This window comes from Pelophylax lessonae (genome assembly GCF_965119305.1).
Source record: "Pelophylax lessonae genome assembly, chromosome: 12".
In the NCBI taxonomy this organism is placed as follows: domain Eukaryota; kingdom Metazoa; phylum Chordata; class Amphibia; order Anura; family Ranidae; genus Pelophylax; species Pelophylax lessonae.
This window is the reverse complement of record NC_138779.1, coordinates 19,624,260-19,646,217: the sequence shown is the minus strand read 5'-3', so window position 1 is coordinate 19,646,217 and position 21,958 is coordinate 19,624,260. Positions and strand designations below refer to the sequence as shown.

Below are 21,958 nucleotides of genomic sequence, written 5' to 3'. Positions count from 1 at the left end.
AACCAAAAGGGAGCTTGCTGGAAGCCAGATGAAGGCCCTAAGCTGACCCTACTCCTCTAGAAGCTGTCCCTACCGCTAGTACTGTTCCTGACAGATAAGTATGCTCTCCCTATGCTAGTCACTTCACCAAAAGCATGCCAAAATCTGGGGCAGAGCCTTAAAAAAGATTCTGCATGACCCAAGATGGCCACCAGGGTCACCTGGATGCAGCGTAGCCAACTGGAATGCAGCATTCAGGAACTTAGGGAACCTAGAGAACCCAGGTTTCTCTAGACTTCCCCTACACTGCGCCCCGAGCCCACCCAGTTGTGCGACAATAGCGCATGAACATTCGCTATTATCACACTGATTCTCCTCCCAGCCAATCAGGAAGCGGGTCCTGAGACCCGTTTCCTGATTGGCCAAAAGGAGAGGCCATGCTATTGACCAAGGAGGAGGGAGGAGACGCAGGGGAAGCCGCCGCTGCCGCCAGGGGAAGCCACCACAGTCGCTGCCTGCCCTCCATGTCAGTCCAGGGTGAGTGAGCCGGCGACGGAGGGGGGAATAGTGTGCGAGCTGGTGTGGTCCCGGGGGGGGGGGGGGTATGGTGTGGTCCGTCTGCCGCCCCCCAGGCCCATGGAGCACCAGCCGCCACTGTGTTGCAATAAGACAAAAACTGGGGGGAAAGCAGGTCAAAAGATGATATTTGCACTAAACTACAGAAAGCCTTGTGCAGCAAATAGACATGTGATATGGACCTTCTTTAAAACAAAAGTGGAGTTGCCCTTTAAGTGGAGCTATCCTTTTAATGAGATAACTGCTCAGCAGCAGTGGCATTCTTCACTTTTCCTTAGAAGTTTGAGAACTTTTTCCCACCTCACTTCTTCACATAGACCCCTCATTGTTCTGCTTCCCCACCAACGTCTAGTTAATAACTTCCAGTGATTTTCCTCCGAGAAGACTGGATAATGGCAGCGGACCCGCCAGAAACATCCTGTGTTTGTCTGGCTTAGAATAGTGCTGAGATCGACTTGTAAAAGGAGTAGATATGACAAAGCCATCAGCTAATACCAGCAGACAGAGCCTGGGAAGATTCGGGAGCCCATCATAATCCAGACCTATTAGTGCCACCTATAGGCAAGCCTCAAGACAAGCCATATCTGCCTGATTAAATAAAATAAAAAAATAAATAAATCAATTAAATAGAAAATATAGCACCTGATTGGTTGCTATGTGCAACAAAAACCTACTTTTTCCTTAATTTTTTTTTTATTTATTTTTTATTTTATTTTTATTTTTAGAAACTTGTGCAACTCAGTATTTCTCAACTGTTTTTCACCCCTTAAAAGTGTGCAAAGTCTTGAGACCCCCCCAAAGTCTAAAGTGTAAAGCGTAAAGGTGCCTGGGATGGCGCACACAACCACCATGATGAAATTAAAGGGTGGGATGATGAAATTCCTGGATGCACTGTATACACCGTATATGTAATAAAACTAAATAAAATTTAAAAAAATGATGGAACACTTGTTTTTTTTTTTTTATTCTGCCATCACTTTTCTATATGTATAATTTTGTATATATGAATTAAATTTTGCTTCTTTCCCTGTGCTATAAGAGCTGTCACCACAGGAACGGGGATGGTGATTGTTTATGTTCAGTCTGTCAGCCTAGGGGGCAGCATATCTGCAGACCTTTCCACTACAAAATACATGTTTGTCACCCCTGCTGGTGATTGATTGTAATGGCAGGTGCCATATTTTACTTTTACATCTTCCACCCGTACGTTCTGTAGGGCATAAATCCATTGACTTAACTCTCTTTTATTTCTAATTACTATATTTGAGTCCAGGACTTGCTGCCAGGTCGCTACAATTTATATTTGGTAATTACAACAGCTTTTTAATAATGATATCTTTTTTTTTTTTTAAAACAATGTCTGGGCCGCGTTCGTCCCCTGAGCCCGGTTTAATGTATTGTAAACGTGCAAAAGGTCAGAGCTGGCTGTACAATAGAGCATCTACTATTTGATGTATGGTTTCCTTTGGCTTTCCGCTCACTCACTGGCTCCTCGGCTTCTTCCTTGGCCGCTGTTCAAACTGACATTTTTCAGTTTCACCTCGCAGCGATGCAGTTTTGCAAGAAAGCAAATGGAATGGGTCCCCGAACGTACGATGCCGTGTGTAATCCATGGCCAGCTCTAGGTCCTGCCTATTCCAATCCCACCAACAGCAATACATATTAGACCAATGCAGTTTTTTTTTTTTTTTTTTCGAAGTGCAATTCCAGCCAATTACTCTTAAGATTTTTATTTTTTTTTCAAGTTTCGATTCCAGCAAATTACTTTAAATATTTTTTTTCAAAGAGCAATTTCTGCCAATTGCCTTAAATCACTTTCTTCAAAGTGCAATTCCAGCCAATTGCTTTAAAGATTTATTTTAAAGTGCAATTCCAGCCAATTGCTTTAAAGATTTATTTTAAAGTGCTATTTCAGCCAATTGCCCTAAACTATTTTTTCTCAAAGTGCTGTACCAGAAAATGACTTTCAATAACTTTTTTCAAGGTGCAATTCCAGCCAATTACTTTAAAGATTTTTTTTTTCAAAGTGCAATTCCTGCCAATTGCCGTAAAAAGGTTTTTTTTTTTTTCCAAAGTGCAGTTCCAGCCAAATGCTTTATTTATTTTGTTTTTCAAAGTGCAATTCCAGCCAATTGCCCTAAACATTTTTTTTTTCAAAGTGCAAGTCCAGCCAATTACTCTTAAGATTTTTTTTAAGTTGCAATTCCAGCCAATTGCCCTAAACAATTTTTTTCAAAGTGCAATTCCAGCCAATTGCTTTAAAGATTTATTTTAAAGTGCTGTTCCAGCCAATTGCCCTAAACTATTTTTTCTCAAAGTGCAATACCAGAAAATTACTTTCAATAATTCCAGCCAATTACTTTAAAGATTTTTTTTTCCAAAGTGCAATTCCTGCCACTTGCCTTAAAGGTTTTTTTTTTCAAAATGCAGTTCCAGCCAAATGCTTTATTTATTTTGTTTTTCAACGTGCAATTCCAGCCAATATATATCTTTGATTATTGATTATGCACAATATTTATTTGTATTTTTATTTGATTGATTTTTTTTTTTCAAATATTTTATTTAGTTAGTGCAGGAACAGGCAAATCCGTACCAATGCAACCATAAATTTGATTGATGATTGATTTATTATGCATATTTCTTGATGTGCACTGTATGAATTATTTGCACCATATATTCTATTAGGTTTTTGATGTATTAATTTTTTGGGTAGAACTGTATTCCCTATGTAATACTTTTTCAATTTATATGTTTTTTTTTTAACAAAGTCTAGGACCCCTATGTTCTAGTTTGGGACAGTATGCAAGCTACTGCAGCAGGATGTCCCAACATATTTTTTCTATCAAAGAACACGGTCCTCCCAATTTTCTGGGAACATTTGCCTTTAGCTCCATTGAGAATTTTTGTAGCTTGACCATTTCAATGTTCTTCATACATGATTTAAATTTATATCACTTGTCCAAAAATACTGCAGCAATATAGCCAATTCGAACTTAGCAGTTAGTTGATTGTAGTGAGGGCTCTATAAATACCTGAAATAAATAACCATCCTGCAATACATAACACATCAGTCTCCAGTGGAGGCTTCAGGGCTTCATCCACTTATGGATTTGCTTGACTTCATCTAGATGTCGGCCATCGAGACGATGACGGAAAAGCTGGAAAATTTTGCCAACATGAAGGCCGACACCGGAAGCTCCTTACAGCCCCTCCCTCACCATCCTTTCAACTTTCGCTCTCCGCCCCCAACACTGTCAGATTCGATCTTACGGAAAGGAAAAGAACGTTATACCTGCAGGTAATTTCAAATCTGTTAGGTGGCTTCTGGACAGAACCAACGGCCATTATTGACTTATCCATTCAAGGACAAGTATAGTGTTCTGTCTGTGGATCTAGAAATCTAATGTCAGGGTACAAGTATTTTGCGGTTCCCCACCTATATTTCCAGTGCGGGTATCAGATAAGGAATTCGGGCTGCAGGTCTGACTTGGAGGAAGAAGGGTTGGGTTGGGTTTGAGTTGGGTTGGGTTGGGTTGGCGTGTGAAAAATAGTCCCACACGAGTCTGTAGCTCAGACATGTGACAGGAGTCGGTCAGTGGTATGGTATCATGAAGGAAAAGAACGTTACACCTGCAGGTAATTTCAAAACTGTTAGGTGGCCTCTGGACAGAACCAACGGCCATTATTGACTTATCCTTTAAAGGACAAGTATAGTCTTCTGTCTGTGTATCTAGAAATCTGATATAAGGTTACAGGTATTTTGCGGTTCCCCACCTATATTTCCAGTGCGGGTATCAGATAAGGAATTCGGGCTGCAGGTCTGAATTGGAGGAAGAAGGGTTGGGTTGGGTTTGAGTTGGGTTGGGTTGGGTTGGCGTGTGAAAAATAGTCCCACACGGGTCTGTAGTTCAGACATGTGACAGGAGTCGGTCAGTGGTATGGTATCATGAAGGAAAAGAACGTTACACCTGCAGGTAACTTCAAAACTGTTAGGTGGCCTCTGGACAGACCCAACGGCCATTATTGACTTATCCTTTAAAGGACAAGTATAGTCTTCTGTCTGTGTATCTAGAAATCTGATATCAGGTTACAGGTATTTTGCGGTTCCCCACCTATATTTCCAGTGTGGGTATCTGATAAGGAATTTGGGCTACAGGTCTGAATTGAAGGAAAATGGGTTTGAGTTGGGTTGGGTTGGTTGGGTTGAGTTGAGTTGGGTTGGGTTGAGTTGAGTTGGGTTGGGTTAGGTAGGGTTGAGTTGGGTTGGCGTGTGAAAAATAGACCCACACGGGTCTGTAGTTCAGACATGTGCCAGGAGTCGGGGCAGTGGCATGGTATCATGCTTAGAACATGGTGTCACACTCTTCAGGATAAAGGGGTTGTAGAGCAAAAAACGACAATGGCAGAACTCGGGATCTGCTACCGAGAACAAAATGGGCAGGGGTCATTATAACTGCTTCAACTGATGTTCTTCTTTAACTCTGATTTGCACTTGTCTTTAGGTACTGCGGTAAAATCTTTCCACGATCAGCGAATCTGACAAGACATCTCAGGACCCACACAGGGGAACAACCCTACAGGTAGAGAGAACCAAGAAGAGCAATGTGTTTCAAGTTGATTTTGTTAAGGACACCTGTAGTTTGCATGTAGCCCCTGTTTTGAAGTGCCTCATTGAAAGTACTCCTAACCTGTTGGGTTATTGATGGTGCCCTCTAAATGTATAAACATGTCTTATGAGACTCCTTATGTTTTCAAACTCCAATAATATACCTGCGAGTGTGTCTTGGTTACTATTAGGCACTTGTACCTTTGGCGAAGTAAAATGCTTTGACCAGATTGACCATCCAGATGACATCTATTCTTTTCCTAATGGGGGTTGGAAATTGGAAGAAAACTTCTGGTTGGTTTCTAGATTTCTGTTATTTAGAGGTCTAGTCTATCTGAATTTTGAAAATCAAATTCTCCTACCAGTTACTGGCAGGATATTGTGATTTTGGTGGAAGAACGCACTTTTGGTGGAGGAATTGTTTTGCCCAGAACAAACCATCAAGATCAAAGTTGCTTTTTTCTAATTGGTGGTTGGAAAATGCAAGATCTGGTTGGTTTCTGGATTTCTGTTGTATAGAGGTCCAGTCTTCCTGAATTTTTGAGAACGTGGATAGTTGATAGCCAGCAAAATTACATTGTCCTGCCAGTTACTGGTAAGATAATGTGATTTTGGTGGAAGAATGTACTTTTAGTGGAGGATTTCTATGTTTTTTTTTCTATTGGGGGGCGGGGGGGGGGTGTTAGAAAATGAAAGATTTGGTTGGCTTCTAAATTTCTGTTGTTTAGAGGTTCAGTCCTCCTGAATTTTTGAAATCATGGACAGCTGAATTGTCCTACCAGTTAATGGCAAGATATTGTTATTTTGGTGGAAGAATGTACTTGATGGAGTAAATTGCTTTGCCTAGATCGACCATCTAGATAACAGCTGTTATTTTTCTAATGGGGGGGTTGGAAATTAAAAGATCTGGTTGGTTTCTGGAATTCTGTTGTTTAGAGGTCCAGTCTTCCTGAATTTTTGAGAATATGGACAGCTGAATCACATTCTCCTACCAGTTAATGGCAAGATATTGTGATTTTGGTGGAAGAATGTACTTTTGGTGGAAGAAATGCTTTGCCTAGATCAACCATCAAGATTAAAGCTTCCTTTTTTCTAATCGGTGGTTGGAAAATGAAAGATCTGGTTGGTTTCCGGATTTCTGTTGTATAGAGGTCCAGTCTTCCTGAATTTTTGAGAACATGGACAGTTGATAGCCAGCAAAATTACATTGTCCTACCAATTACAGGTAAGATATTGTGATTTTAGTGGAAGAATGTACTTTTGGTGGAGGATTTTCTATGTTTTTTTCTATTGGGTGGGTGTTAGAAAATGAAAGATATGGTTGGTTTCTGGATTTCTGTGGTTTAGAGGTTCAGTCCTCCTGAATTTCTGAAATCATGGACAGCTGAATTGTTCTACCAGTTAATGGCAAGATATTGTTATTTTGGAGGAAGAATGTACTTGATGGAGTAAATTGCTTTGCCTAGATCGACCATCCAGATAGCAGCTGTGTTTTTTCTAACGGGGGGGGGGGGGGGTGGTTAGAAAATAAAAGATCTGGTTGGCTTCTCGGTTTTTGTTGTTTAGAGGTCCAGTCTTCCTGACTTTTTGAGAATATGGACAGCTGAATCACATTCCCCTACCAGTTAATGGAAAGATATTGTGAATTTGGTGGAAGAATGTACTTTTGGCGGAGGAAATGCTTTGCCCAGATAAACCATCAAGATTAAAGCTCCCTTTTTTTCTAATTGGTGGTTGGAAAATAAAAGATCTGGTTGGTTTCTGGATTTCTGCTGTTTAGAGGTCCAGTCTTCCTGAATTTTGGAGATCATGGCCAGCTGCTAGCCAGCAAAATCACATTGTCCTACCAATTACTGGCCTGTACATGAAACTGAAGCTACAATTGGAACATTTTTTGAAGGCAACATGGCCAAAAATGGATTTAGACAATGTTTACTTATCCCGGGGTTCAGCTTTAATAACTTGGAACAGTTCAAAGGCTTTAGACTTATTAGGTGACACCTCTACACCTCGAGCTGTCCCGATTTTAGGTAGCAAAAATAAAATATCAAGGCCAGGCAGCATTAATTTGTCCGCAACATGGTTTTAAGCCGTACGGCAAAAGCCGGCCTGTCAGTTTCATAAAACCCCGTATGTGCTTCTCACCGTTAATGCAAACAAAACGCGCCGCGGCCCGAGCAGAGTGAATGATTTGAATAAACTGATGGGAATTATTCATTATCCCCATAGTTTATGTGGTGGAGCAAGTGTGAACTTTGTGTGGGGTGCAGAGGACCCTGGCCGCCCCCTTCCCCCCCTCCCTTTCTTAAAGAAAATATCATATTTTTTGGCCGTGTTACCTGCCAAAAACGTTCCACGTTGTTGTTCTTCTGATTTTCATTCTATTTATGTTCCAGTCTGGAGATTATTTTTAACTTTTTTTATGACAAATACATGCCATCTTTTTCATCGCCCCGGGAACGCAAGGGCGCAGATGTGGAGCTGACCTCTCTACAGGGGCCAGTGTTGGCCTGCCTAGTCACGTAGGGTAGTGGAGAGGGGGGGGGCACTAAAATGTGGGGAATAAAGAAGATACCCGCATTTGCCAAAATGCCCCCCCCCCCCAAAAAAAATATTACTGTATTTTCTGGCGTATAAGACTTTTGAACCTCAAAAAAATCCTCCAAAAATAGGGAGTCGTCTTATACGCCGAGTATAATATCTCCAAGGTAACCTAAGTATAAGTATTACCGGTAGATGTAATCTCTCAAGACGCTGGCTGTGTGGGAATCCTGTACCGGAATACCGTATAAACCGTAGTATTGAATGCAAAGCCTGCTCGGATTGGCGGAGTAACATCAGCCCGCCTCTCTGACTCTGCCAATCCGAGCAGGTTTTGCACTAAATAATCGAATACATCGCTCTCCGTGATTGGCTCAGCGCGGTATACTGTATTTAGCCAAAGCTACGGTACATATGGTATACCGGTACAGGATTCCCGCACAGCCAGCGTCTTGAGATTACATCTACCGGTAATACTTATACTTAGGGTACCTTGGAGATATTATGAGAGATTACATGTATTACAGTACTTGGGGTACCTTGGAGATCTATGAGAAATCTGACGTTTTTCAATGGTGTTGCCTTGCTTCGGAAGGGGGTAGTCTTATACGGCGAGTATAGCCCAAAACCTATGTTTTAACTTGAAAACTAGGGGGGTCATCTTATATGCCCAGTCGTCTTATACGCCGGAAAATATGGTATATCCTTAAGGTCCCATTACACTTAATTGTTTCATAAACGCTCACAAAATCAGGCATTTTTGCGTGCGTTTAAGCAATGCCTAAAAAAACGTATTGTACTTGCACTGCCATTAAGTGTTCATGGCACTCCAACTGCAGCAAGCGGATGCATGTTTTTTTTTTTTTTTTGCACAGAAAAATGCACAACAGATGCTGCAAAATGCGCAGTTAAGAAAAGCAAAAAAGCCTAAAGCGCAAAAAGCTACATGAGCTACTTTGATGTTTTTGTTGCACATAGGGCAACCCATTGAAATGAATCGGCTGCCCTATGTGTGCCTCAGGAAAACATGCAAAAACATGCCTCAATTTTGCGCACTTTCTCAATACACTTACAGTAGGTGTGAATGCAGCCTAAGATGGAACTCCAGCCAAAAGTTAGCCAGAAGCACACTAGGTCATAACTCTACCACCCTGAGCACATAAAAGACAAATGGACACAAGGAACATACATTGTTATCTGTTATATTATAATAAAGTGCACGATAATTATTTTCATTTTCAGTGTGCAATTTTATATTTACAAATTGTAGCGCTATTCGTCGAATGTTATTCATGCAAAATAAAATTAAGGAAAATACCACATGATGGCCACCAGATGGAGATGATGATTGTAGTAAATAAGTATTTATATACCGTACCTACGATCATCAGTTTCATCTAGTGCAGTGTTAGAGCAGCACAGTGGCTAAGTGGCTGCAAATAGTCAGCCTTCATGTTGCAAGAAACCATGAAGGGCCCCCTTGACCACTGGGGCCCTTTCCATTGGTCTCGGGGCCCTTTCCATTGGTCTCGGGGCCCTTCTCTCCAGGCCAGGGGCCCTTCTCACTAATCTCCTCTGCAGGAACCTTAATTATTGCAACTCAACTGCTCTACTTTTCTGTGACTTTGTTGCGATTTGAGTGCCATAGACTGCAATGTTAAATCACAAAAGTCGCAAGGAAATCGCAAGCAAGTCACATGATTGCAGCAGTGTGAACCGAGCCTTAAGGTCCCGCTACGGTCCCGCATGTTCTTTAGCAGGCCCCCTTCCTGCCGTCTTAGGGCCCTCCATAGTGGCGGAGCACCAGGGCCCAATCGCAAGTGCGACCTTTGCAACCCTGGTAGTTCCACCACTGTGAGTGTTTTAAGAGGAGGGACCTTGTAGTACCAGAAACTGGGCTTAACATTACCCATCCAAAAATCTGTAAACCTTAATGTGAGGGACATATATTCCTTACCCACCTCCTTTACTCTACATTGCTTTCTTAAAAGCTACATGCACATAGTAAGGTTGGCCAAAGAACAAGGTCTTTGTTACAGCCAGGTTGTTGGAGGTATTTTTGGGGGGGAGGTAACTATTGAACTTTCAAAAACAGCAGCAATCCATTCTGTCACTTTTTTGACATCTCCTCTAAATCCATTTTCTTCTTTATGTCTTCAGATGTAAATATTGTGACCGGTCTTTTAGCATCTCCTCCAATCTTCAAAGGCATGTACGGAACATACACAACAAAGAGAAACCGTTCAAATGCCACCTGTGTAATAGATGTTTCGGCCAGCAGACCAATCTGGATCGACACCTTAAGAAACACGAACATGAAAATGTTCCAGGTACATGATGAAAATTAGACAGCTCTATATATTGTACTTTGTATCTTTTGTTGAAGATGTTGGCAGCTCAGTATTGGCACAATGTTAATCTCTCAAAAGACCTGCAGGTTTGGTGATATCAGGAGATTGTTGCAATGTCAATGGAAGCCTTTGTCAACTCTTTTATCCCAGGGAACCCTTGAAAGACTTCCAGGTCATAGGGAACCCCTGCTAAAATTATTGAATTCCTAATAAGTGGGGGAAATGCCCCTTTCATTGATGGGTAGTTGGAAGAATGCCCCCCTTACACTGGTGGTCAGTGGAGAAAATACCCCTTTCATTGGTGTCTAGTTGGAAGAATGCCCCCTTACACTGGTCATCAATGGAGAAAATGTCTCTTTCGTTGGTGTCTAGTTGGAAGAATGCCCCCTTACACTGGTCATCAATGGAGAAAATGTCTCTTTCATTGGTATTGGTTGTTGAAAGATTACCCCCTTACACTGGTGGTCAGTGGAGAAAATACCCCTTTCATTGGTGGCTAGTTGGAAGAATGCCCCTTTACACTGGTCATCAATGGAGAAAATGTCTCTTTCATTGGTGTCTAGTTGGAAGAATGCCCCCTTACACTGGTCATCAATGGAGAAAATGTCTCTTTCATCGGTGGCTAGTTGGAAGAATGCCCCCTTAATTGGTAAACAGTGGAGAAAACGCCCGTTTCATTTGTGTCTAGTTGAAAGAATGCCCCCTTACATTGGTGGTCAGTGGAAAAAATGTCCTTTTTATTGATGTCTAGTTGAAATAATGTCCCTCTACTTTGGTGGTCATTGAAGAAAATGCCCCTTTTATTTGTGGTTAGTTAGAATAATGACACAAACAAAAAGGAAATTCTGCGCTAAACGTGTGACATTTACATGATGTGATAAACAAATTGTGAATAAATAAGCAGCTCGCACAGACCTGTAGAAAAAATTCCAAACAAATATGTAAAGTAAATGTGTAGCGCCTAAAATAATGTGTCAAAAGTAAATTTCAACGTCAGAGCGATCCCAAACCACGAGTGGATGTGCAAACCTCCAAAAAAGGAAAAGGCTCCAATCGTGTAGTAGTACAAACTTTTATTGTAAAATAAAAAAGCATAGTAACACTTACATGCTGGTTGGTAAGACCGGGCACGGGTATAGCAAGATGGCCACAGTGTGTTCGTGCTTGCGTCATAACCTAGGCGCCTAGGTTATGACGCAAGCGCGCACACGCTCTGACTTTGGGAGAAGGGGAAAACCTGGCCTTATCGCTGTTCCCATTGCTGCCGGTCTAAGGAGGAATCTGTCATAACATGTGCTTTTTGACCACTCTATAATTTAAGGGTCAAATAGTTCTGGTAAGCTGCTCATCTACCCAGAGCCCAGTGGTGGAGTGTTTTCTGTAACCATCACTCTTTGTAGCGTGGGATCTTTCCTTTCTCCTTACGGAATATGCTGAGTAGATTCATTACCATCTGCATTGCTTAGATTGGACAATTGACTGATTATCATTTGTTTCTGGCGCTGCATCCCTCTCTTGTCTTTATTTACTTGTACCTAATAGCAGTGGCGGCTAGTGCTCCATGGGCCGGGGGGCGCGGCATACGGACCACACCATACCCCCCCTCGGACCACACCAGCCCACACACCATCCCCCCCCCCAAGGTCGCAAGCTCACTCACCCTGGATATGTGGAGGGCAGGCAGGCAGCAGCTTTCCCTCAGTCTCCTGCATCTCCTCCCTCCTCCTCCTCCTCCTTGGCCAATGGCATGGCTTCTCTTTCTGGCTAGTCAGGAAACGGGTCTTCCTGATTGGCCAGGAGGAGGATCTGTGTGACTATTGTCACACAACTGGGTGGGCTCAGGGCGCAGTGATCTGCGCCCCGAGCCAAACCTTTTTTGAAGCCTATTAGAGCCTCTGGCTCTAATCACGTGCTTCAAAAAAAAAAAAGCCCCCATTGGAATCCATGCGTCTGGCGCCCTGCATGTAGATTAGGAGGCCGAACGCATGGATGGGGGGGGCAGTGCCCCTGCGTCCTCAATGGACGGGCCGCCACTGCCTAATAGGACTGTTGATGATGATGATTTTGACAGTCTGGTGAGACCTATAGGGCAACCCATTGGGGCTCTGTAATAAAGGTTAAGATCCCCTGGACTAGAGGAAATGTTTTTTCTCACTTTTTTTTTTCAGCTGACCATATATGTAATGAATGTTAAAAAAAAAAATGCGTGTATAGTGGACGGGATGTGAGGCTTAATGACTTGTGACTGTTCTAAACTTTTCCTAAATTTTATTCCCGTCTAGTGAGTCAGCACTCGGGAGTTATGGGAAACCACCACGGAAACAGCGCCTCCTCCCCCAATTCGGAATCTGAAAACCATGCACTTCTAGACGAGAAAGAAGATTCCTATTTCTCGGAAATTCGAAACTTTATTGCAAATAGCGATTTAAACCAAGCTTCGAGTCTAGCAGAAAAAAGGTAAGAAAAAAAAAAAAAGTTAACATATAAAAGTTTTTTTTTTATTATTTCTTCTTCTTGTAAAAGTCACATCTGTTACGAGATACCGCCTTGGTGCGCGGCATTAACCTCATTTCCTCAGTGATCCGCATATATTTTGGCACGGCCAAACCGTGAATAAATAATGAGACGCTATGAGAAAATTGTATTATGTCACAGTATCTCATTCGGGATTGGGGGTGGGGGGGGGATGATTGTGCTAAATCAGGCAATGTGTGCTCTAATAGGAAATATGATGTGCACCGATGATAAGTTCAATGAAAGCGGGCCCCTGCTGCTCTGAGCCAGCTGTGTCGCGGTAGGTTGCCAGTTCTTTGCCGATGTTTCTTGGGCTGGAGCTTGGTAGACGGACCACCAGGTGCAAACTATAAATCAAATATTGGGACTTCTCTTATGGAAAGGAGAATTGTGTTATTAATGTTCTGATGTTCTCAATTAAAAGGCGTTTCCCACCTTCAAATAACTTTAATCAATTGGCACGGACCTCCCCTGCAACCGGACTGCCGAGAACCCATAGGGCAAAAATAACAGCAAAAATATGCACATAAAAAAAAAAAAGCTGCAATATGAAAAGTCATAACATTACTCACGTTCAGAGGGGCTGTGCCAAGAAATGACACGAGATGGGTCCTAGTGGATAACACAAGGCCATAGTTTTTTTTTGGGACTGGTAACAAAGCCAGTAATAACACATTAACTGTTAACACTTTCATGTTAAAAGATGCTAGCCACAAAAAAACCTGCAAAGTATAACTAAACCCAAGAACAAAAATGTAATCTATTGTAGCTTATCAGTCCTTAAAAGAGAAGTATGGGAATATATACATATTTTTTTAAATCATACTTACCTAGGTGGATGCAGCATCGGTCCAATGCCGCATCTGTCCCCTGCCAGCTCCAACACTGAGAACCGAGTGACCAGACACCACCAATCACTCGGTTCTCAGAGCTCCCTGAGCAGAGAGCCAGCCATGGTCGATCAAAGAAGTTGAGGGCACGTGCTCAGCGTCATATCCAGAGGTTGTCTTTGGGAAATAGACGTATGAGTGCTGCCAGCATTGCTGCAGAGGTTGAAGGGGTGGGAGGTCAGCCTGTCGGTGCTCAGACCATACGCCGCACACTGCATCAAATTGGTCTGCAGGGCTGTCATCCCAGAAGGAAGCCTCTTCTAAAGATGATGCACAAGAAAGCCAGCAAGCAGTTTGCTAAAGAAAAGCAGACTAAGAACATGGATTACTGGAACCACAAGTGTGTCTTGCCTACAATCAAGCATGGTGGTGGGAGTGTCATGGTCTGGGGCTGCATGAGTGATGCCAGCACTGGGGAGCTACAGATCATTGAGGGAACCATGAATGCCAACATGTACTGTGACATACTGAAGCAGAGCATGATCCCCTCCCTTTGGAGACTGGGCTGCAGGGCAGTATTCCAACATGATAATGACCCCAAACACACCTCCAAGACGACCACTGCCTTGATAAAGAAGCTGAGGGTAAAGGTGATGGACTGGCCAAGCATGTCTCCAGACCTAAACCCTATTGAGCATCTGTGGGGCATCCTCAAATGGAAGGAGGAGGAGCGCAAGATCTCTAACATCCACCAGCGACTTCATGTCGTCATGTAGGAGTGGAAGAGGACTCCAGTGGTAACCTGTGAAGCTCTGGTGAACTCCATGCCCAAGAGGGTTAAGGCAGTGCTGGAAAATAATGGTTGCCACAGAAGAGGGTTAAGGCGGTGCTGGAAAATAATGGTGGCCACACAAAATATTGACATTTTGGGCCAAATTCAGACATTTTCACTTAGGGGTGTACTCACTTTTGTTGCTAGCAGTTTAGACATTAATGGCTGTGTGTTGAGTTATTTTGAGGGGACAGCAAATTTACACTGTTATACAAGCTGTACACTCACTACTTTACATTGTAGCAAAGTGTCATTTCTTCAGTGTTGTCACATGAAAAGATAGAATAAAATATTTACAAAAATGTGAGGGGTGTACTCACTTTTGTGAGATACTGTAGTTGGGGAACAAACACTCAAAAAACTGAATTCCATCTGTCAGTCCTGTATATAAATATGGAAGGAACCCATGCGTTTTGTGCCCATAAACAATAACGTAACCATGGACAATAACCGGCAGTGATAAAAGCGGTGCAGCAGAATCCCATCAGAATAAGGCAAAGCTAACCAATGGCAGATGCTTTTTGACAGCCACCAATGGCGAGCCGGTTTGAAAGGCCACGTTAATCTTGTGTTTGATCTGCAGTTGCCTTGCCTCAAACAGGTGAATTTATTGCATTAATAGTCTATGATACAGATGGCGGCTACAGATTCCACTGCAATACATTGGTTGCAAACATCACACATAGAAAGACATAAAATGTATCTGAAACCATCCGCTTTGTCCCCATTAGTGGGGCAACTCTTAGCAAATCTTGCCAATAGAGGTAGTAAAAAGAAACAACACAGCTAGAATTATATTAGCTCTCCTGTTAATAAATAAGCCCCTCTAATGGTAAGGATCCTCTCTATAGAGAGCTGTTAATGAAGTACACCTCAAATTCCACCTTCCAAGTCATTACTCACAACGTGTCATAGAGCCTCCGATTTCCTTCACCGATCAATAACACAGCGGCAGGGACAAAGTGCTTCTATTAGCCAGATAGCAGACACCTGTATCCCAATGGAAATGAGAGCAATGTGCCCTTCCCCCGGGGGCCCATTCCACTAATGTCACACCATGTATTCCACCCTGCACTGCGCCCCCTATGCCCACTCAGCATGGCATTTCACAGTTCCATGTACAACCATTATCCTCAATAATCTTTATCTATCTATCTATCTATCTATCTATCTATCTATCTATCTATCTATCTATCTATCTATCTATCTATCTATCTATCTATCTATCTATCTATCTATCTATCTATCTATCTTCTAGATTCTTTCTTTCTTTCTTTCTTTCTTTCTTTCTTTCTTTCTTTCTTTCTTTCTTTCTTTCTTTCTTTCTTTCTTTCTTTCTTTCTTTCTTTCTTTCTTTCTTTCTTTCTTTCTTCATATTTATCTTCCTTCCTTCCTTTATTTTAATATGTATTTATTATTTTCTATCTATCTATCTATCTATCTATCTATCTATCTATCTATCTATCTATCTATCTATCTATCTATCTATCTATCTATCTATCTATCTATCTATCTATCTATCTATCTATCTGTCTGTCTGTCTGTCTATCTGTCTGTCTATCTGTCTGTCTGTCTGTCTGTCTGTCATCTAGATCCTACTTTCTTCCCTTTGCTTCATCTCTTTCTTTCTTCTATCTGGATCTTTCTTCTCCCCACTTATCTTCTCTTTCTTTCTTCTTTTCTTCTGTTCTGTTTATCTTCATTCCTTCATTTTTTTACTTATTTTTAAGACTTTTCTTTCTTTCTTTCTTTCTTTCTTTCTTTCTTTCTTTCTTTCTTTCTTTCTTTCTTTCTTTCTTTCTTTCTTTCTTTCTTTCTTTCTTTCTTTCTTTCTTTCTTTCTTTCTTTCTTTCTTTCTTTCTTTCTTTCTTTCTTTCTTTCTTTCTTTCTTTCTTCCTTTATTTCATCCTTTCTTTCTATGTAAATGTCGTGTGATACGAGATGAGGTTCTCTAGGTTCCACGGGTATCTCCAAAAATGGCAGGATCGCTACGCGTTTCGCTTGTAGTCAGATGCCTCTGGGATCTCCTAAGGAGAAAGAGGGGAGACAAACTAGGGGCCAGCTTTCTTTTTTCAACAGTAAAAAATAACCAGACGGACCATCCTCTACACATGAGAGAATTGGGTTCCCAAATTCTTTTCTGATATATTTTTTATTCACAAGTGTTATTGGCTCCCAACTGACACCCCCCGAACTTGGAATCCCAGAGTGAGATCCGTGCTGTGTGGGCTTTCAGACCTCCTCTGTGCTGGGGCAGGTATACCCAGGTCCCCTCACTTATACTTACTCCATCCTATGGCTCCAGATGCTCCATTTCTACTCCCTTCCTTCTGGAAGTTGGTATTGATCCGGATCCCCTTTTTCATCTCTCTTCCCTGTTTGGCTCCACCCCAGGCCATTCCAGGAATTCTATATTAACCAGCGTATTGCAGGTCGCTTTGCTGTTCAACAGTGTTTGTTAGTTGTTTCCTGTCTGCCGTGTGCTTGATCTACTTTTCTGTGTACCGACTTTGGCTTGTCTCTGACTACTCCTGTTTACCCTCGTCTGCCTGTTGTCCCGACCTCGGCTTACCCATCCCTATCCCTTGTGTCCTGAGTGGCTGCTTCCCCTCTCTCCCTACGGAGCGTGACCCGGGGGACCCCAGGGGCCGCGACCTGGGCCCAGCTGCAGCCAAGTCCATCCTCACCACTAGAGGCTCTGGTGAACACCTGCTGGGTCTTAGACTCTGTGCCCTGGGGAATTTTGGGTTCACATTTCTGTCCATCTGCAGCAGTCAGCTACTGGGTTCACTACAACAAGGTGCAGTTGTCATCTGGCCCCAGGTGACCTGACAATAGCCTAGTAACATTACATTTTGGCAGCCTTCGCACAGAACGAATGTACATGCAGTTTTGCAAGAGGAAAGGTTCTGTATACTTTTTATAAATACGTCCCCTATAACTAACATACTGTATGACCGACCATATAACACATTGTTCATACTTTACAATAAAAAGATAGGCATCCCTGACTTTTTCCTTATGAACTGTTGCCCTTTGTTCTTGTTTTTTGCATTTAGCACTGGTGTCGGGGATTAACTCTTCTTGGCCGAACATAAGATCTTGTTAAAAAAAAAAAAAGAAAAAAAACACACACACTTTCAGCATTAATATCTAAATAAAAAAGATTTAGTGAGTGTGAAGGATGGAAATGTCTGTGTGTGTGGAGCGCGGCCTGAGCTAGACCATCATTAGGCTGAAATTAAGTGGCTGGTATATTAAAAGGAGAGCGCGGCATTAATCATTCTAATAAGACAAGGGCTCCCTTTTTTCAAAACTCAATCATGCTTTCAGGAGGCGCGGCTCTGCTCTCTGGATCTCCTTCTCCCATCTGGGACTACGAGCCAGCAGTTGTTTATGTAGAAATGTGAAGGTGTAGGAGGTTTTCATCACTATTCTTAAACTTGTGCCGTATAGCTGATTTCCCAGGCTTTTGGGTTAAATGGAATATTAGCATTCAGTTTTTAGTTTTTTTTTTGCTGTCGTGTTAGAGATCATTCATCATTACATAGAGTTTTTGTCAACGACCAACTGCCATTTTTTGCTATTTTTAATTGTTTGTTGTTTATGTAGCCAGTGAGGTTTTGTGTTATACATTGTAGCAGATGCTTTCCAATAGAGATGGCCACGTAAAGCATTTCCCAGGCATACCCAAGAAGAGATTTGCCCATGGGACTTTTATGGGTGTTGCTAAATAAAATGGTATACCAAATAACCAAAAAATAATAAAATTAATGTTATCTTACATAAAAACATGTACAGTTCAACATTAATTATGGGGATATCAGGGAACTGGAGAAAGTGCAGGGAATGGCAACCAAACTGATAAGAGGCATGGAGGAGCTCAGCTATGAGGAAAGATTAGAGGAACTGAATTTATTCTCTCTTGAGAAGAGGAGATTAAGGGGGGATATGATCAACATGTATAAATACATAAGGAGGGATATGATCACCATGTATAAATACATAAGGGGGATATGATCACCATATATAAATGCATAAGGGGGGATATGATCTCCATGTATAAATACATAAGGGGGGATATGATCACCATGTATAAATACATAAGGGGGATATGATCACCATGTATAAATACATAAGGGGGGATATGATCACCATGTACAAATACATAAGGGGGGGGTATGATCACCATGTATAAATACATAAGGGGGGGATATGATCTCCATGTATAAATACATAAGGGGGGATATGATCACCATATATAAATGCATAAGGGGGGATATGATCAACATGTATAAATACATAAGGGGGGATATGATCAACATGTATAAATACATAAGGGGGGATATGATCTCCATGTATAAATACATAAGGGGGGATATGATCAACATGTATAAATACATAAGGGGGGATATGATCATCATGTGTAAATACATAAGGGGGGGGATATGATCACCATGTATAAATACATAAGGGGGGATATGATCACCATGTGTAAATACATAAGGGGGGATATGATCACCATGTGTAAATACATAAGGGGGGATATGATCACAATGTGTAAATACATAAAGGGGGATATGATCACCATGTATAAATACATAAGGGGGGATATGATCAACATGTATAAATACATAAGGGGGGATATGATCACCATGTATAAATACATAAGGGGGGATATGATCACCATGTATAAATACATAAGGGGGGATATGATCACCATGTGTAAATAAATAAGGGGGGATATGATCACCATGTGTAAATACATAAGGGGGGATATGATCACCATGTATAAATACATAAGGGGGGATATGATCACCATGTATAAATACATAAGGGGGGATATGATCACCATGTATAAATACATAAGGGGGGATATGATCACCATGTGTAAATACATAAGGGGGGATATGATCACCATGTGTAAATACATAAGGGGGGATATGATCACAATGTGTAAATACATAAAGGGGGATATGATCACCATGTATAAATACATAAGGGGGGATATGATCAACATGTATAAATACATAAGGGGGGATATGATCACCATGTATAAATACATAAGGGGGGATATGATCACCATGTATAAATACATAAGGGGGGATATGATCACCATGTGTAAATAAATAAGGGGGGATATGATCACCATGTGTAAATACATAAGGGGGGATATGATCACCATGTATAAATACATAAGGGGGGATATGATCAACATGTATAAATACATAAGGGGGATATGATCTCCATGTATAAATACATAAGGGGGGATATGATCACCATGTATAAATACATAAAGGGGGATATGATCACCATGTATAAATACATAAGGGGGGATATGATCACCATGTATAAATACATAAGGGGGGATATGATCACCATGTATAAATACATAAGGGGGGATATGATCACCATGTGTAAATACATAAGGGGGATATGATCACCATGTGTAAATACATAAGGGGGGATATGATCACCATGTATAAATACATAAGGGGGGATATGATCAACATGTATAAATACATAAGGGGGATATGATCTCCATGTATAAATACATAAGGGGGGATATGATCACCATGTATAAATACATGAGGGGGGATATGATCACCATGTATAAATACATAAGGGGGGATATGATCACCATGTATAAATACATAAGGGGGGATATGATCACCATGTATAAATACATGAGGGGGGATATGATCACCATGTATAAATACATAAGGGGGGATATGATCACCATGTATAAATACATAAGGGGGGATACGATCAACATGTGTAAATACATAAGGGGGGATATGATCACCATGTTTCACCACTCCTGGCTAGCTCACAAGGATCCTTGTCCAGAAGTGGTGACATGGGTCAAGGAAGGCTAGTTTTGGGTTGGAGACATTATTGCAAGCAGTCAATGCGCTCATTATTAAAAAAAATGCAAGAAGAGCTAATTGGAGTGCGGCCGACTTTTTTCTATTTTCAATGAAGAGTGGAGAAGGACTGTGATAGCCGGTGTACTGCCGAAAACTCCAACCTGACGAAATCTCCAACCACGTTATTTCCGGTGAGTGTTCACTGGGAATAATTGGAGATTTGGAGCACTTTGTGTTTTCACACAACACCGGCAGCCTATACACCCAAGTACATGGTATAATTAGTGCAGATTCTGTCGCAGCCTTGGAGGCAGCCATGTTTTTGGTTACTAGCGGGCGGTGTAAGAACCTGCACTAATTATACCATGTACTCGGGTGTATAGGCTGCCGGTGTTGTGTGAAAACACCAAGTGCTCCAAATCTCCAATTATTCCCAGTGGACACTCACCAGAAATAACGTGGTTGGAGATTTCGGCAGGTTGGAGTTTTCGGCAGGACACCGGCAAACAGGTTGTCCATGTGCAGAAGAGGCCAGGCTTGAGTGGAGCATTGGGTCTGTGTGTGTGTTTCTACGCTGGGATAGGTTTTAAAATGGGAGTTGTAAATTCCAAAGGCAAAAAAGGGTTATGGGAAAGAGGTCCTAAGAAGTAGGCATAGGGCTTTAACATACAAAACCTTTACGGGTCCTGAAGAAGCGCTATATCCGCAAAACGTGTAGACCTTATTTAAAGGACACACGTCATAGGTTGAGCTGGATGGACTGATGTCTTTTTTCAACCTCGGTCCCGGTTGCAATTGACACCCCTGCAACCCCTGTAGTTACGCCCCTGCCTAATAGAGTTTCTAACCTTTCCACATGCTCTCCGGTACTATAAAAAGATCACTTTGGCTGGCATTCTGATTTCAAAGTAATTATAAACCCATTTGTCACTCAAATAGTACATTTATTTAAATTGGATCTACTCTATATCTGAAGATTTGGAAGGACGGATACCTTTGCAGTCAAAGGACAAACTTGCCCTCCAATTAGGTTGCTGTTGAAAGCTGTATTTTTAAGTGCTATAAATTTGAACAAAAAGATAAAACGGAAAAAAAAAAAATACAGAATACAAAAATTTTAAAAATAACACAACATACACCAATAATTCATTGGGGAGCTAATGAACAAAAGCCGTAATGAAAGACTCTGCAGTGCATTTAACAGGTTATTCCCCAATGAATCTCATTAGCGAGCTGAGTAAACAAATGGGAAATGAGGGTATGGGGGGGTTGGGGGGGGTGTAGTTCAGTTTAAATTCCCACACATACTGAAAATGTGGCCAGGACAGTTCGCAATAGAGGCTATCAAAATGACGTTTGTTTTCTGTCTGTCTGGCCGGGTGATAAATGGCATTCGGAGATGCTGACAGCCCGGGCCATGTAATCGCCATCCAATTTTTGTAGCTGCCATTGTTTATTCAAGCTAGCAGATGGGAATTTTAACCGCTTGAGGACTGGCGAGATGGAAAATGAGCTTTTTGAATAATTGCCGCCATTAGCAGGAGTCCTTTCTCCATAATATGCTTCTCATGACGATACTGATCGCCGATCTGGGGGTCACAGATAGAATTTATCAGAAAAAGTCTTGTTTTAAACACTATTATTACTGTTATTATTATTATCCTAAACTTTTATTTTAGGTGATAGTTTTGCAAATCAAACAATTCTGATTGTACCACATATGGCGCTTTTCCACTGCATGGAACCGAACGGTTCGGCTCGCTTTTGCGCTTTTCCACTGCATGGTACCGCATGGTGCGGTGTAGGAACGGTTCGGTACGGTACGGTACGGCTGCACTTTTCCACTACATGGAACCGAA

At 41.7% G+C, this 21,958-nt stretch overlaps 1 protein-coding gene across 6 annotated transcripts in view; it reads left to right on the top strand.

Annotated features, from left to right (window-relative positions):
• PRDM16 (PR/SET domain 16) overlaps positions 1–21,958 on the top strand; it is a 909,210-nt gene that overhangs the window by 867,247 nt on the left and 20,005 nt on the right. For all 6 annotated transcript variants that reach the window (XM_082273292.1, XM_082273289.1, XM_082273288.1 and 3 more), the window contains 4 exons: positions 3,684–3,853; positions 5,058–5,135; positions 9,863–10,032; positions 12,336–12,510. In XM_082273292.1, coding sequence (XP_082129418.1) covers positions 3,684–3,853; positions 5,058–5,135; positions 9,863–10,032; positions 12,336–12,510 — 593 coding nt within the window. The remainder of the gene's footprint in view (positions 1–3,683; positions 3,854–5,057; positions 5,136–9,862; positions 10,033–12,335; positions 12,511–21,958) is intronic.